This window comes from Cherax quadricarinatus, chromosome 72 (genome assembly GCF_038502225.1).
Source record: "Cherax quadricarinatus isolate ZL_2023a chromosome 72, ASM3850222v1, whole genome shotgun sequence".
NCBI classification, from domain to species: domain Eukaryota; kingdom Metazoa; phylum Arthropoda; class Malacostraca; order Decapoda; family Parastacidae; genus Cherax; species Cherax quadricarinatus.
Genome location: NC_091363.1, coordinates 15,990,307 through 16,006,874, shown reverse-complemented (window position 1 = coordinate 16,006,874; position 16,568 = coordinate 15,990,307). Strand labels below are relative to the sequence as shown.

General features: G+C 32.0%; 1 protein-coding gene across 2 annotated transcripts in view; it reads left to right on the top strand.

The window, feature by feature from the left end:
• The window catches only part of LOC128701227 (zwei Ig domain protein zig-8), a 279,488-nt gene that overhangs the window by 148,178 nt on the left and 114,742 nt on the right, over positions 1 to 16,568 (top strand). For both annotated transcript variants that reach the window (XM_053794806.2, XM_053794807.2), the window contains exon 4: positions 4,289 to 4,421. In XM_053794806.2, coding sequence (XP_053650781.1) covers positions 4,289 to 4,421 — 133 coding nt within the window. The remainder of the gene's footprint in view (positions 1 to 4,288; positions 4,422 to 16,568) is intronic.

Below are 16,568 nucleotides of genomic sequence, written 5' to 3'. Positions count from 1 at the left end.
AGTCAACATAGGAAAGAGTAAGGTGATGAGGGTATCAAATGATTTAGATAAAGAAAAATTGGATATCAAATTGGGGAGGAGGAGTATGGAAGAAGTGAATGTTTTCAGATACTTGGGAGTTGACGTGTCGGCGGATGGATTTATGAAGGATGAGGTTAATCATAGAATTGATGAGGGAAAAAAGGTGAGTGGTGCGTTGAGGTATATGTGGAGTCAAAAAACGTTATCTATGGAGGCAAAGAAGGGAATGTATGAAAGTATAGTAGTACCAACACTCTTATATGGATGTGAAGCTTGGGTGGTAAATGCAGCAGCGAGAAGACGGTTGGAGGCAGTGGAGATGTCCTGTCTAAGGGCAATGTGTGGTGTAAATATTATGCAGAAAATTCGGAGTGTGGAAATTAGGAGAAGGTGTGGAGTTAATAAAAACATTAGTCAGAGGGCAGAAGAGGGGTTGTTGAGGTGGTTTGGTCATTTAGAGAGAATGGATCAAAGTAGAATGACATGGAAAGCATATAAATCTATAGGGGAAGGAAAGAGGGGTAGGGGTCGTCCTCGAAAGGGTTGGAAAGAGGGGGTAAAGGAGGTTTTGTGGGTGAGGGGCTTGGACTTCCAGCAAGCATGCATGAGCGTGTTAGATAGGAGTGAATGGAGACGAATGATACTTGGGACCTGACGATCTGTTGGAGTGTGAGCAGGGTAATATTTAGTGAAGGGATTCAGGGAAACCGGTTATTTTCATATAGTCGGACTTGAGTCCTGGGAATGGGAAGTACAATGCCTGCACTTTAAAGGAGGGGTTTGGGATATTGGCAGTTTGGAGGGATATGTTGTGTATCTCTATACGTATATGCTTCTAAACTGTTGTATTCTGAGCACCTCTGCAAAAGCAGCGATAATGTGTGTGTGTGGTGAAAGTGTTGAATGATGATGAAAGTATTTTCTTTTTGGGGATTTTCTTTCTTTTTTTTGGGTCACCCTGCCTCGGTGGGAAACGGCCGACTTGTTGAAAAAAAAAAAAAAAAAAAAAATATACAATATATATATATAATATACATGTAATATATATATATATATATATATATATATATATATATATATATATATATATATACATGTAATATATTATATATATACATTATATATATAATTTATATATATATGTATATATAATATATATATACATTATATATATAATTTATATATATATATGTATATATATTATATATATACATTATATATATAATTTATATATATATATATGTATATATATTATATGTATGTATATATATATATATATATATTATATAATATTATATATATATATATATATATATATATATATATATATATATATATATATATATATATATATATATATAATTATATTGTGTGTGTGTGTTATACCTTACACGTCAATATATAACGTAAATATCAGCATCACCGGCTGATAAGTAATCGTAAAGACAGTGGGCTCAGAGTGCAGAGCATGACTGGTAGCAGCATAAGTATTCTACACAATGTGCGTAAGCATCACAGCCAAGCAATAAGCACGCTTAGCGAAGGCAAGTTATTATTCATAACACCACAGATGAGAGGCTCGGGATTCCATGCATATATAATGTTAGTGAATACTCTAGTCCAGCACTGACGCTACCAATTCTCTGATTTTTGCATTTAATGGAATTTTTTAGACCCTCGCATGCCGTTTTTTTCGTTAGGTATACCATCTCTTCGTATCATGGGATCTTTAAATTTTAACAGGGTGTTTCGGAAAGCCTCGGTGGTCTTGAAAATTCAGAATCATAAGTTAAAAGGTATTATATACCTATAACCAATGAATAGCCGAGAGTAGTGTCGGCATTTAGGCAAAAATTCCACTGAGTGGATCGTCAAATGACGTAGGTTAACGTCAGAACATATTTCCAAATTTCTCTTGAAAAAACAACACAACCAAGAGGTTTATATTTTCTTTTTTTGGCCTTAGCTGCGATTATAGATGATCTGACTGTTATCCCTTCAAAAAGAGCGTCCTGATACTAGTGAAGGGCTCTTGATCCAAGGAAAATGAACTATCTACAACATTACTGGTGTAGGTAGAAGGCCTTTTGTGGTCTTATTCAAATTCTAAGTGTACCTTAATTAGCTATTTTTTTATTACTTGTGGAGTGTGTATAATAAATTGCCGAACACGCGCGCGCGCGCACACATACACTCACATATACACTCACATATGCACTAACATATACACTCATATATACACTCATATATATACACACATATACACACACATATACACACACATATACACACACATATACACACACATATACACACACATATACACACACATATACACACACATATACACATATACACATATACACATATACACAGATACACATATACACACACATATACACACACATATACACACACACATACACACATGCGCACACACATATACACATACACACATACACATATTCACATATACACACACATATACACATATACACACACATTCACACATATACACATACACACACACATACACACATACACACAAACACACACACACACACACACACACACACACACACACACGTATTCACACATATATACACATAAACATACACACATTCACTTATTTTAAGCAAAGCACTTATGATAAATTTAAACCTCGAGGCGTTTTTTAAATATTTAAGAGGTTATTAGTAATCTTACAGTGATATGTGAAATTTTGGAGCATATTGTTTGAAAATTAAGTTAAAAAAATAAGAGATAAAGAGAATGAAAGCGATTTTATTGCAATATTTTGTAACATAACACCAATAGTGCCATTTTTAAGAAAACCCTAAATGAAAAGACAATGTTTATGCGTATTTTATTTAGCCCTTAAAACAAGTCTTAAAAAATCAATTAGAAAACGAGTCTCTCAATTTCTCGCTTAAAAAACTGTAAATAATAGCGAAAAATTTACTAGGTTTATTTTGTAGAATTGACGTCTCTCTACAACACTTCCATAAATCCTGTTGGTAACTGAAAGACACATCAGGAAACATTTCGCTCCCGGGCCGGTACTTCCGCCCCGGGTCTTCTCCACATGGTGACCCGGCTGTGGCCCCTGGTTGGGGGTGTCGTTCATCTTCTTTCTTCTGTCTTCTTTCTTGGGCCCTCCGGCTGGAGGGTAATTTCGCTCCCGGAAACATTCTAGCAAGTAAGTCCTAGTCACGTAAGCAAACTGTGGGACCTAGTGTTTACTCACGTGTCTTACGAAAAACGGTTGTGGGTATCTGTTACCAAGGTTTATATACCAAGTTGGTAACTCAAAATATTTCAACATCGCCGACAACACGAGCCGAATACCACTGAAGAGTGAACATATGCAGTGTGTTGTTGAACCTCAGTGAACACAGCTACCTGTGTGTTGCTAGTCTGTACGATACAACAATCTATATAACAACAGCAAAATTCATGCCTACATACTTTTACTGAAATGACGTCGCTTGTGTTGACATAAATTGTAATTGTTCTGTATGAGGAAAAAAAAGGCCCTTAGAATTGTTAGAATTAAATGGTTTGAAGAATCATTTGCTCACAGTTACGAGAATTTTACAAGATTATGCTTATGTCCTTATGCTCCGTAAGGTTTTAAGGAGTGTTTGAACCTTGGTGTGTGTCTGTTGTTTCAACCAACGAACCTGAGAAAATTGTATTTCAGCGAGTCTGTGAAATTTGAACCTTCGCAGGTATGGAACATTTAAACTTCAGTGCTTCTGAGACATTTGGACCTTTGAGTCTGAGGCCTTTAAACCTCATTGCACCTAAGACATTTAAATTTCTGTGCATCTGAGAAACTGTAACCTCGGAGCGCCTAGGACATTTAAAACTCTGTGCGCTTGAGATATTTAATATTAATTCAGCCAGGACATTTCAGCCTTTGGCATACCTGACATTTAAAACCCAGCGCGCCTGGGGTCTTAAATCTCAGCTCACCAGGAATATTTAAACTCCTGCTCTCGTGGGACATTTAAACTTCGGTGAGCCCGAGACATTTAAACCTTGGAACGTCTGAAACGTTGACTCTTTAGCACGTCTGTGACCTTCAAATTTATTCACATCTGATACATCTGTCTCAGTGCATTTGAAACTAAACTTTACCGCATCTGTATAATTTAAACCTATGTAAAATTTAAACTTTTGAACTTTGGCGTGTGTGTGTCTGCTACCTATGCTGCTGCATCAATTTTCAGTTTAATAAATGATGAATGTATGTCTCTGGCAGGTGGTTCATGCTGAGGGCAGCGATGAGTGGACGCTGGTGGTCCGCTACTCCCAGCTGAGGGACGCGGGAGTGTACGAGTGTCAAATCAACACTGAACCTAAACTCTCTCGTCACGTCATGCTCAGAGTCCAAGGTGAGTCCCTCAGTTCATGCTGAACTATCAACCCTTTAATCCACATTAAGTCACCGTCAGTTCAAGGTAAGTCACATTTTGGAATGCCCTAATGCACAGCCAAATCCCAAGGTGAATGGGATGAAGCTCAGACAGAGAAGTTCAGAGATCCCTACTAAAGTTAGTGCAAAGAAAAAAAAAACCTTCATCTTCAAACCTTGAAACACAGATTTATATTAAGCTGCTTCTCTATTTGATTGTTGGGGATAAAACTCGCCTATTGCACATTCTTTTACTTTCCCTTGACACTTGGTTCTCCCAACATACGGGTTTTCTTTATCTTTTAGTACTGTTTGTCGTTTACATTATTTAATTTAACACCTTCATTATGCACCCCATACACATAGTGTGGGTGGTATTCAAAAGATCAGAGGTACATAATGATTCCATAATGGGTCGGAAAATTTTGATAGCCAAACAAGTTAGTGGTAATGAGCTGTTTACATGTTTATATCTGATTACAATCTTAATGAGGTATTTATGCAGACATGAATTGCATCATAAAAATATTATATTTAAGTTATGCATTCCAGCACAGGTCGCAGGCTGTGACAATTGTCAGTCTAGCGGAACTTACCTTTAGTTTGGTCTATATCTAGTGGTGGGGACTCAAGCTACTGCCGGAGTCTGGCAGTACTGACATAACGGAGGTAACATTCTTCTAGGATGGAAAATTATCCCCAGAAACGTTACCCTTATGCACAATCGAAGGTCCTCACTTTCAATATTTTTGTTTCTCTATATTTAATTATAGGAACACACAAAGCTAGTTACTTTAACGAAGAGTTTTAGTAACGTCATTTAACGTATTATGACCACGGTATCTCACACACACACATACACATACATACACGCGCGCGCACACACAAAAATACATACACACACACACACACACACACACTCACACACACACTCACACACACACACACACACACACACACACACACACACACACACATACACACACACACATATATACATATATATATATATATATATATATATATATATATATATATATATATATATATATATATATATATATATATTGTGAATATTCTGAGTTAATTTCATTCTACTACCTCCTTGGTGTACTAGACCACCGAGCAGTATTTTGTATTATTGTACCCACGAACGAGTGGTATTGATCAATAACACTGCGACTAGCCAAGGAGTCGAACCCATACAGCATGCGTTAGACTCCATGGCTGGTCGCAGTGCAGTTATTAATCAATACCACTCGTTCGTGAGTAAAACAATATAAAATACTGCTCGTTGGGCTAGTATACCAAACGGGGAGTAGAATGAAATTAGCTCAGAAGCATCCATACCACCGTATATCCTCGGATGACGGGTACAACGCCAAACTTAGCTGGGTGCGTCATTCTTGAGGATTGTGTGGTTCCGTTGACTAGAGCGTCATGATTTTTCGCTCACCATGAGCCCGGTCAAAGCAGCATGGGTTCGACTCCTTGGCTAGTCGCAGTGTTATATATATATATATATATATATATATATATATATATATATATATATATATATATATATATATATATATATATATATATATATATTTACATATATATTTACATATATATTTACATATAAACAAGTCGGCCGTCTCCCACCGAAGCAGGGTGACCCAAAAAGAAAGAAAATCCCCTAAAAGAAAATACTTTCATCATTATTCAACTCTTTCACCTCACTCGCACATAATCACTGTTTTTGCAGTGGTGCTCAGAACACAACAGTTTAGAAGCATATACGTATAAAGATACACAACATATCCCTCCAAACTGCTAATATCCTGAACCCCTCCTTTAGAATGCAGGCATTGTACTTCCCATTTCCAGGACTCAAGTCCGGCTATATAAAAATAACCGGTTTCCCTGAATCCCTTCACTAAATATTACCCTCCTCACACTCCAACAGATCGTCAGGTCGCAAATACCATTCTTCTCCATTCACTCCTATCGAACACGCTCACGCATGCTTGCTGGAAGTCCAAGCCACTCGCCCACAAAACCTCCTTTACCCCCTCCCTCCAACCTTTTCGAGGACGACCCCTACCCCGCCTTCCTTCCCCTACAGATTTATACACTCTCCATGTCATTCTACTTTGATCCATTCTCTCTAAATGACCAAACTACCTCAACAATTCCTCTTCAGCCCTCTGACTAATACTTTTACTAACTCCACACCTTCTCCTAATCTCCACACTCCAAATTTTCTGCATAATATTTGCACCACACATTGCCCTTAGACAGGACATCTCCACTGCCTCCAACCGCCTCCTCGCTGCTGCATTCACAACCCAAGCTTCACACCCATATAAGAGTGTTGGTACTACTATACTTTTATAAATTCTCTTCTTTGCCTCCATATATAACGTTTTTAGACTCCACATATACCTAAACGCACCATTCACCTTTTTTCCCTCATCAATTCTATGATTAACCTCATCCTTCATAAATCCATCCGCCGATACGTCAACTCCCAAGTATCGAAAAACATTCACTTCTTCCATACTCCTCCTCAATTTGATATCCAATTTTTCTATATCTAAATCATTTGATATTCTCATCACCTTAGTCTTTTCTATGTTCACTTTCAGCTTTCTACCTTATATATATATATATATATATATATATATATATATATATATATATATATATATATATATATATATATATATATATATATTTTTTTTTTTTTTTTATTATCACACCGGCCGATTCCCACCAAGGCAGGGTGGCCCGAAAAAGAAAAACTTTCACCATCATTCACTCCATCACTGTCTTGCCAGAAGGGTGCTTTACACTACAGTTTTTAAACTGCAACATTAACACGGGTGATTTTAAAATATGCAAAACAACCACTTTGAAAGAGTAGTGAAATTCCAAGTGCTTTCCTGACTTCTCACATTGTCAAGGAACTATGAAAGTAATACATCAAAGGAAGGCAATTAAAGGGCTTAGAACACACCTCACGGTCAACTCCCACAACAAAGAAACACCTGACGCGGGACAATACCGGACTCATAAGAAAAGAGGAACACTGCAGTAGGTCCGCTGGTCCAACTAGACAGGTCCTCACGACATCCCACTAACAAATTATTCTGCCCAGGAAATAAGGTTTATTATTTGCCCAATGTGTTATTAAACTCTAACCAAATTTTTTAATTATAAATGAATCTAATTTATATAAACCTAAGGAAATATTCATATTATTTTCAAAACTGCTTTTTATGAAACAAGATTCAATTATATTTCTGTCAACCATTGACTTGCTTGATACAACTTTCTCAACTTTTTGAAAATCAATTGGATGGTTAAAGTCTCTAACATGAATAAATAGAGCATTAGAATCTTGTCCAGTTCTAATGCTATATTTATGTTGTTTTAATGTAAGTTCGAGACTTTTACCAGTTTGACCGTAATAACCTTTATCGCAAATTTTACAAGGAATCTTAGACACATCCGTCAGCATTTTGGGGGGAATTCTTCATCAAAAGTTTTTTTTACTGTGTTAAGATTTTTAAATACAGCTTCAATATTAAAAGTCTTAAGAAGAGAAGGCATATCAACCAAGTTTTCATGGTAAGGGAGAACCAACATATTTTTAGTTGAATAAGGTTGGTTGTCTCTTTTTGGATTGTAAAAAGTATTTCTAGCAATTTTAAATGATTTATCAATTACATTTCTCGGGTATTTCAGATCATTGGCTATTTCATAAATTTTGGATATTTCTTCATCTATGAACTCTGGACTACAAATACGTAAAGCTCTCAAAAACATTGATGAGAAAACAGACAGTTTAACTTTATCTTGATGGGAAGAATAATAGTGTACATAGGAACAGTTATTTGTAGGTTTTCTGTAAATTTTAAATTTGAATTCATTATTACTCTTAATAATTAAAACATCTAGAAAAGGCAATGAGTTATTTTCCTCAAACTCAACAGTAAAGTTTATAGAATGGGCTAAGCTATTTAATTTGCCAAGGAAATGGTGTATATCTACATTCTTGGGCATAAGACAAAATATCATCCACATATCTGAACCATTTTGCTCTATTAGGGAGGATTGTGTTAAGCAATCTTGTTTCAAAAAAATTCCATTTATAGATAACTAAGAACAGGCGAAAGAGGATTTCCCATTGCCATACAAAATTTCTGAGTGTAAAACTTATCATTAAATACAAATTTTGCATCAACAATGCAAAGTTTAATAAGTTTAATGATGGTAGGAACTGGTAATGGTAATTCATAATTAACGAGTTCTTCGGATAAGAAACTTAATAAATCATCAACAGGAACTTTCGTAAACAAGGACGTAACATTAAAACTATGTTAAAATCTTTTAAGTCAGTCAAGGAGCTTAATTTATCAACTAAATCTAAGTTGTTTTTAACATTGAAGTTAGAAATTTTACCATCAATAGGGCTCAAAATGTCAACAAGCCATTTGGATAATTTATACGAAACTGATCCTATGGAGCTAATAATTGGTCTGATTGGATTACTTGGTTTGTGTGGTTTTATTAGTCCATACATGTAAGGTAAAGATGGATTAGTGAAAGTAAATTGTTTAATTAATTCATCTTTGCCTTTTAGTAGAAGTTTTATTGTTTTATTGAAATTCCTGTTAACGGTTTCTAAGGGATTCTTTCTAAGTTTAGAATAGGAATTTTTTCTTGGTAATCATTTTCTTTCATAATTACTATTGCATTTATTTTATCTGCTTTGGTAACGCGCAAATTTTTATTATTAAGTGTATCATAAGACTTGAAGAGTCTTTGAGGGCAATTGGGAATGTTTTGTTTTAACATAGAGCTATATACCATTCCTTTACTAATATTAATTTCATCAGTGGATAAATCAGAAGATTTTTCAAAGTTACAAAAGGCTTTTGCAATTTCAACATTATTAAGTTTTTTTGAAGTTGCAAAACTTAGGCCAAAACCTAGAGCAGCCGTTGTATTTTTATCTAACACTTCATCTGATCAGTTAATTACAAAATTGATATTAGCATGCTTTGTCCAATCACTATTTTCAATTAAATTGTCTAATTTTCTTTGTAGTTTGTTTTTGATTTCATTTCAAATTCTTCTGAGTTTATTATAGCTATGATCCAACATACTGTGTTTCCATTCTGATGGAATGGCCTGATTGAAAAAGTATTTTTTGTTTCTCAATATTTTGAAAGCTTCCTTCTCCTGTATTTTAGTAATTTCAATATGTTTCTCAAGAATAATTCATTTAAACAGTTTTTTAAAAAATTAAGTCGAATTTTTAACTTGTGGGACTTGATCAGTGCAGAAGGAAACTGCAGAATTTCACTACTCTTTCACAGTGGCTGTTTTGCATATATATATATATGTATATATATATATATATATATATATATATATATATGTATATATATATGTATATATATATGTATATATATATGTATATATATATATGTATATATATATGTATATATATATGTATATATATATGTATATATATATGTATATATATATGTATATATATATATATATATATATATATATATGTATATATATATATGTATATATATATGTATATATATATGTATATATATATGTATATATATATGTATATATATATGTATATATATATGTATATATATATGTATATATATATGTATATATATGTATATATATATGTATATATATATGTATATATATGTATATATATAATGTGCAAAACAACCGCTGTGAAGGAGTCAGGTGTTTCTTTGTTGTGGGAGTTGAATGTGAGGTGTGGTCTAAGCCCTTTAATTGCCTTCCTTTGAAGTATTACTTTCACAGTTCCTTGACAATGTGAGTAGTCACGAAAGCGCTTGGAATTTCACTACTCTTTCACAGTGGTTGTTTTTCATATTTTAAAATCACCTGTTTACTGTGATCTTATTGCATTAATGGATACCGCACAACTCTTCAGAATATTCTCGGTAAGCTTTCCTAATCATGTTTCTTTAGTTTCACAGCTTTCTTCTGCACTGATCAAGTCCCACAAGTTAAAAATTCGACTTAATATTTTAAAAAACTGTTTAAATGAACAAGTTCTGCCCAAGTCTCTTTTACCTAATAGACTCCTTGACATGAGAGATCGTCCTTTTGATGATTTCATGAGAATTATTCTTGAGAAACGTATTGAAATTACTAAAATACAGGAGAAGGAAGCATTCAAAATATTGAGAAACAAAAAATACTTTTTTAATCAGGCCATTCCATCAGAATGGAAGCTATAATAAACTCAGAAGAATTTGTAATAAACTCAAAAACAAACTACAAAGAAAATTAGACATTTTAATTGAAAAATAGTGATTGGACAAAGCATGCTAATAACAATTTTGTAATTAACTTATCAGATGAAGTGTTAGATAAAAATACAACGGTTGCTCTAGGTTTTGGCCTAAGTTTTGCAACTTCAATAAAACTTAATAATGTTGAAATTGCAAAAACCTTTTGTAACTTTAAAAAATCTTCTGATTTATCCACTGATGAAATTAATATTATTAAGGGAATGGTATATAACTATGTTAAAACAAAACATTCCCAATTGCCCTCAAAGATTCTTAAGTCTTATGATAAACTTAATAATAATAAAAATTTGCACCTTACCAAAGCAGATAAAATAAATGCAATAGTAATTATGAAAGAAAATGATTACCAAGAAAAATGAATAATCTCTTAGATGATACTGAAACCTATTCTAAACTTAGAAAGAATCCCTTAGAAACCGTTAACAGCAATTTCAATAAAACAATAAAACTTCTACTAAAAGGCAAAGATGAATTAATTAAACAATTTACTTTCACTAATCCATCTTTACCTTACATGTATGGACTAATAAAACCACACAAACCAAGTAATCCAATCAGACCAATTATTAGCTCCATAGGATCAGTTTCGTATAAATTATCCAAATGGCTTGTTGACATTTTGAGCCCTATTGTTGGTAAAATTTCTAACTTCAATGTTAAAAACAACTTAGATTTAGTTGATAAATTAAGCTCCTTGACTGACTTAAATGATTTTAGCATGGTTAGTTTTGATGTTACTTCCTTGTTTACGAAAGTTCCTGTTGATGATTTATTAAGTTTCTTATCTGAAGAACTCGTTAATTATGATTTACCATTACCAGTTCCTACCATCATTAAACTTATTAAACTTTGCATTGTTGATGCAAAATTTGTATTTAATGATGAGTTTTACACTAAGAAATTTGGTATTGCAATGGAAAATCCTCTTTCGCCTGTTCTTAGTAATCTATACATGGAATTTTTTTAAACAAGATTGCTTAACACAATCCTCCCTAATAGAGCTAAATGGTTCAGATATGTTGATGATATTCTATGTCTTATTCCCAAGAATGTAGATATACACCATTTCCTTGGCAAATTAAATAGCTTAGCCCATTCTATAAACTTTACTGTTGAGTTTGAGGAAACTAACTCATTGCCTTTTCTAGATGTTTTAATTATTAAGAGTAATAATGAATTCAAATTTAAAATTTACAGAAAACCTACAAATAACTGTTCCTATGTACACTATTATTCTTCCCATCAAGATAAAGTTAAACTGTCTGTTTTCTCATCAATGATTTTGAGAGCTTTACGTATTTGTAGTCCCGAGTTCCAAGATGAAGAAATATCCAAAATTTATGAAATAGCTATCGATCTGAAATACCCGAGAAATGTAATTGATAAATCATTTAAAATTGCTAGAAATACTTTTTACAACCCAAAAAGGGACAACCAACCTTATTCAACTAAAAATATGTTGGTTCTTCCTAACCATGAAAACTTTGTTGATATGCCTTCTCTTCTTAAGACTTTTAATATTAAAGTTGTATTTAAAAATCTTGATACAGTAAAAAAACTTTTGAAAAAGACTTCCCCCCAAAATGCTGACGGATGTCTATAAGATTCCTTGCAAAATTTGTGATAAATGTTATTACAGTCAAACTGGTAAAAGTCTTGAACTTAGATTAAAACAACATAAATATAGCATTAGAACTGGACAAGATTCCAATGCTCTATTTATTCATGTGAGAGATTTTTACCATCCAAGTGATTTTCAAAAAGTTGTATCAAGCAAGTCCATGGTTGACAGAAATATAAATCTTGTTTCATAAAATGCAGTTTTGAAAATATGAATATTTCCTTAGGTTTATATAAATTAGATTAATTTATAATTAATCAAATTTGGTTAGAGCTTAATAATACATTGAACAAATAATAAACCTTATTTCTTGGGGAGAATAATTTGTTAGTGGGATGTCCTGAGGACCTGTCTAGTTGGACCAGCGGACCTACTGCAGTGTTCCTCTTTTCTTATGAGTCCGGTATTGTCCCGCGTCAGGTGTTTCTTTGTTGTGGGAGTTGACTGTGAGGTGCGGTCTAAGCCCTTTAATTGCCTTCCTCTGATGTATTACTTTCATAGTTCCTTGACAATGTGAGTAGTCAGGAAAGCGCTTGGAATTTCACTACTCTTTCACAGTGGTTGTTTTGCATATTTTAAAATCACCTGTTTACTGTGATCTTATTGCATATATATATATATATATATATATATATATATATATATATATATATATATGATAGTGAGGTGCTGGCCAGACCCCTTATATAGCTTCCTTGGATCCTTTACTTTCATAGATCCTTGATAATGTGAGTAGTCACGAAAGCGCTTGGAATTTCTCTATTATTTCAGAGTGGTTGTTTTGCATATATATATATATATATATATAAATATATAATATATATATAAAATATATATAAAAATATAATATGTATATATATATATATATATTATATTTATATATATTTTATATATATATATATATATATTATATTTATATATATTTTATATATATATATTTATATATTTATATATATATATATATTTATATATATATATTATATATTTATATATGTATATATATAATGTATATATATCCTGGGGACCCTCATCCTCAGAGAAAATAATAAACTTGCTTCAGGGAAAACTCAAGGTTTTCCCTGAAGCTGTTTAAAAATTTTCTCCTACCACCTTCTATATATTTTACATTTGCGTTATTTAAAAACAAGATGCATTGACAAAATACATTGACAAAAATACAATATGGAGTAAAACAACATCGATAACTCAGAACTACATACATGATTGGATGTGGGTGGGTGTGAGTTTGACTGGACTAGCTTGTGCTGCTGAATCTGGTGCCGTGCTCCTTCCTTGAGTGGAAGTGACCAGACTGGATGGGTCATTGGGCTAATCCGGGGGGGAGGATGGACCTGCTCCGCATGGGTCAGTAGGCCTGTTGCAGTGTTCCTTCTTATGTTCTACATCTCGTATACTTAGTCCAGCTCTCCGGCGGTGGGCCGCGTGCCCAGAATGCTGCAGGCATTTCCTCTCTGGATCGCGACACTGAGTCTCTGAAAGAGGAAGCTGGTCGCCCTGTGGTCTTTGGTTTCTATAATGAGTTTCTCACCCAGCTCTTTGAGGAACTTTAGAGCACACTTGCCCCATACTCCAAGAGTCTCCGACCCTTTTGGGATGAAGTTATAGCAAGGGGGAAGGTCTTCATATTTGCGAGTCTTCTGGGTCTCCCTGTGGCTGGCAGCTCCACCCCATTCAGCTACGGAGTATGGCAAGTAGGTGTCTGCCAGTGTGGCAGCACAGGTGTAGACCCAGGCAATCTGCTTATATATATATATATATATATATATATATATATATATATATTTATGTATATATATTTATATATATATATATATATTTATATATATATATATATTTATATATAAATTTGTATATATATATATGTATATTTATATATATATTTATATATATATATTTATATATATACATTTATATATATATATTATATATATATATATATTTATTTATATTTATATATATATATATATATATATATTTATATATAATATATATATATTTATATATATATATATATATATATTTATATATATATGTATATATTTATATATATATATATATATATGTATATATTTATATATATATATATATATATATATATATTTATATATATATATATATATTTATATATATATATATTTATACATATATATATATATATTTATATATATATATATTTATATATATATATATATATATATTTATATATATATATATATATTTATATATATATATATATATTTATATATATATATATATATATTTATATATATATATATATATTTATATATATATATATATATTTATATATATATATATATTTTTATATATATATACATATATATATACGTATATATATATATATATATATATATATATATATATATATATATATATATTTATATATATATATATATATATATATTTATATATATATATATATATATATATATATTTATATATATATATATATTTATATATATATATATATATATATATATATATATATATATATATATATATATATATATATATATATATATATATATATATATAATATATGTCGTGCCGAATAGGCAGAACTTGCGATCTTGGCTTAAATAGCAACGCTCATCTTGCCATATAGGACAAGTGAAAATTTGTGTATGCAATAATTTCACCAAAATCATTCTGAACCTAACGAAAAAAATATATGTCACTGTGTTTGTTTAGTATTAAATTATTGTAAACAAATCTAAAATATATTTAGTTGGGTTAGGCTAAAATAAATTGCGTTAGTTATAATTAGGTTAGGTAAGTTTTCTAAGATTCTTTTGGTGCAAAATTATATTTTTTTTACATTAACATTAATGAAAAATATATATCTTTAAACGTATAAAAGAAAATTATTATGCTTTTAAACTCTTTAATTCCAATTTTTTTTTCCTCAGAGGAGTCTTTTAATTCACTTTAGGAAGTGTAATTTTTAATGTGCTTGTTTTTATTAATCAAGTTATCTGTGAAATAACTGGGCAATGTCTCTTATGAGAAATAAATTAGTTTTTTTTAGTTTATTTAGGTTTGATAGGATAAGTCTTCATCATGCATATTTAATTAAATTTTCTTAATTACATGCTTAGATAAAATTAATCATAAACGCTCAGAGAAAAAGTTGGATTTGTTTTGGCAGGTGTTGGTCCCTGTTTGTCTTATTATATGGAAACTAGGTTTTATGCAATAATTTTTGAGTACCTCAACCAATTTCCTTCACCCTTAAACGTTAATAACTTGATAATGCAAATACTGAGCGGCTTCAAACTTAATTGGCTGGTGTACTTTAAGATATTATTCTCTGAGACAAGAGAATTGCTCTTCACTTTGTGTTTAAAGCTGGTGTCTTGTAGAGGAAGGTTTGAATTAGAGCTGTTTAGGATGTAAATGGCCATTTTTATTGACGACAGTGGGATATTAGTGAGTATATCATAATTTGTCATTACTAAATATAATTCACTTAGATTTTCAATGGTGATATTTAACTGCGTTAAAACCTTATGTTGCACCCGATTGTAATTTCTCGTGCATTGTCATATAGAGGCCTGGGGTTATGAAGGCATAGTAGTATACAGGAATAGTAATTATACAGGCATAGTAGTATTTCAATACTAGTAGTTATTTTCAAGTGTTTGCCTTGCAACATTGCTCTTGTCATGCTAGAAATCAAAGGTATATTTCATACTGGTACACTGCTAAAACTGTCTATTATTCCTATTACCTTTTAAGACGTAGTCTTGTCGAATTAGTCTTTATATACAATATTTCTAACACGAGTCTAAGTCCTGGTTTTGCTACTTTAGGTACCTGATTTTCTCAGTACATTGTCAAATGCTCTAATCATCGGAACACTCATGACACAAGCAGACTTTTGGCTCGTCTTCCTCCTCCTCTCCTTTCCTCTTGATCTGAATTTCTTTTGCCTTTCGTATTTTCTGACTTTCTTGGTTCCTTTTCTTTCCTAGCAGGGGCCAGAAGGTCTTACGTAGTGCGTTTCTGCCCCCTTGGGAACAGGTGTTAGAATATTGAGATGTAATTTACTCCCACAGTATCCCCCTTCTAAAGTGAGTTGTCCCGCGGACATCTG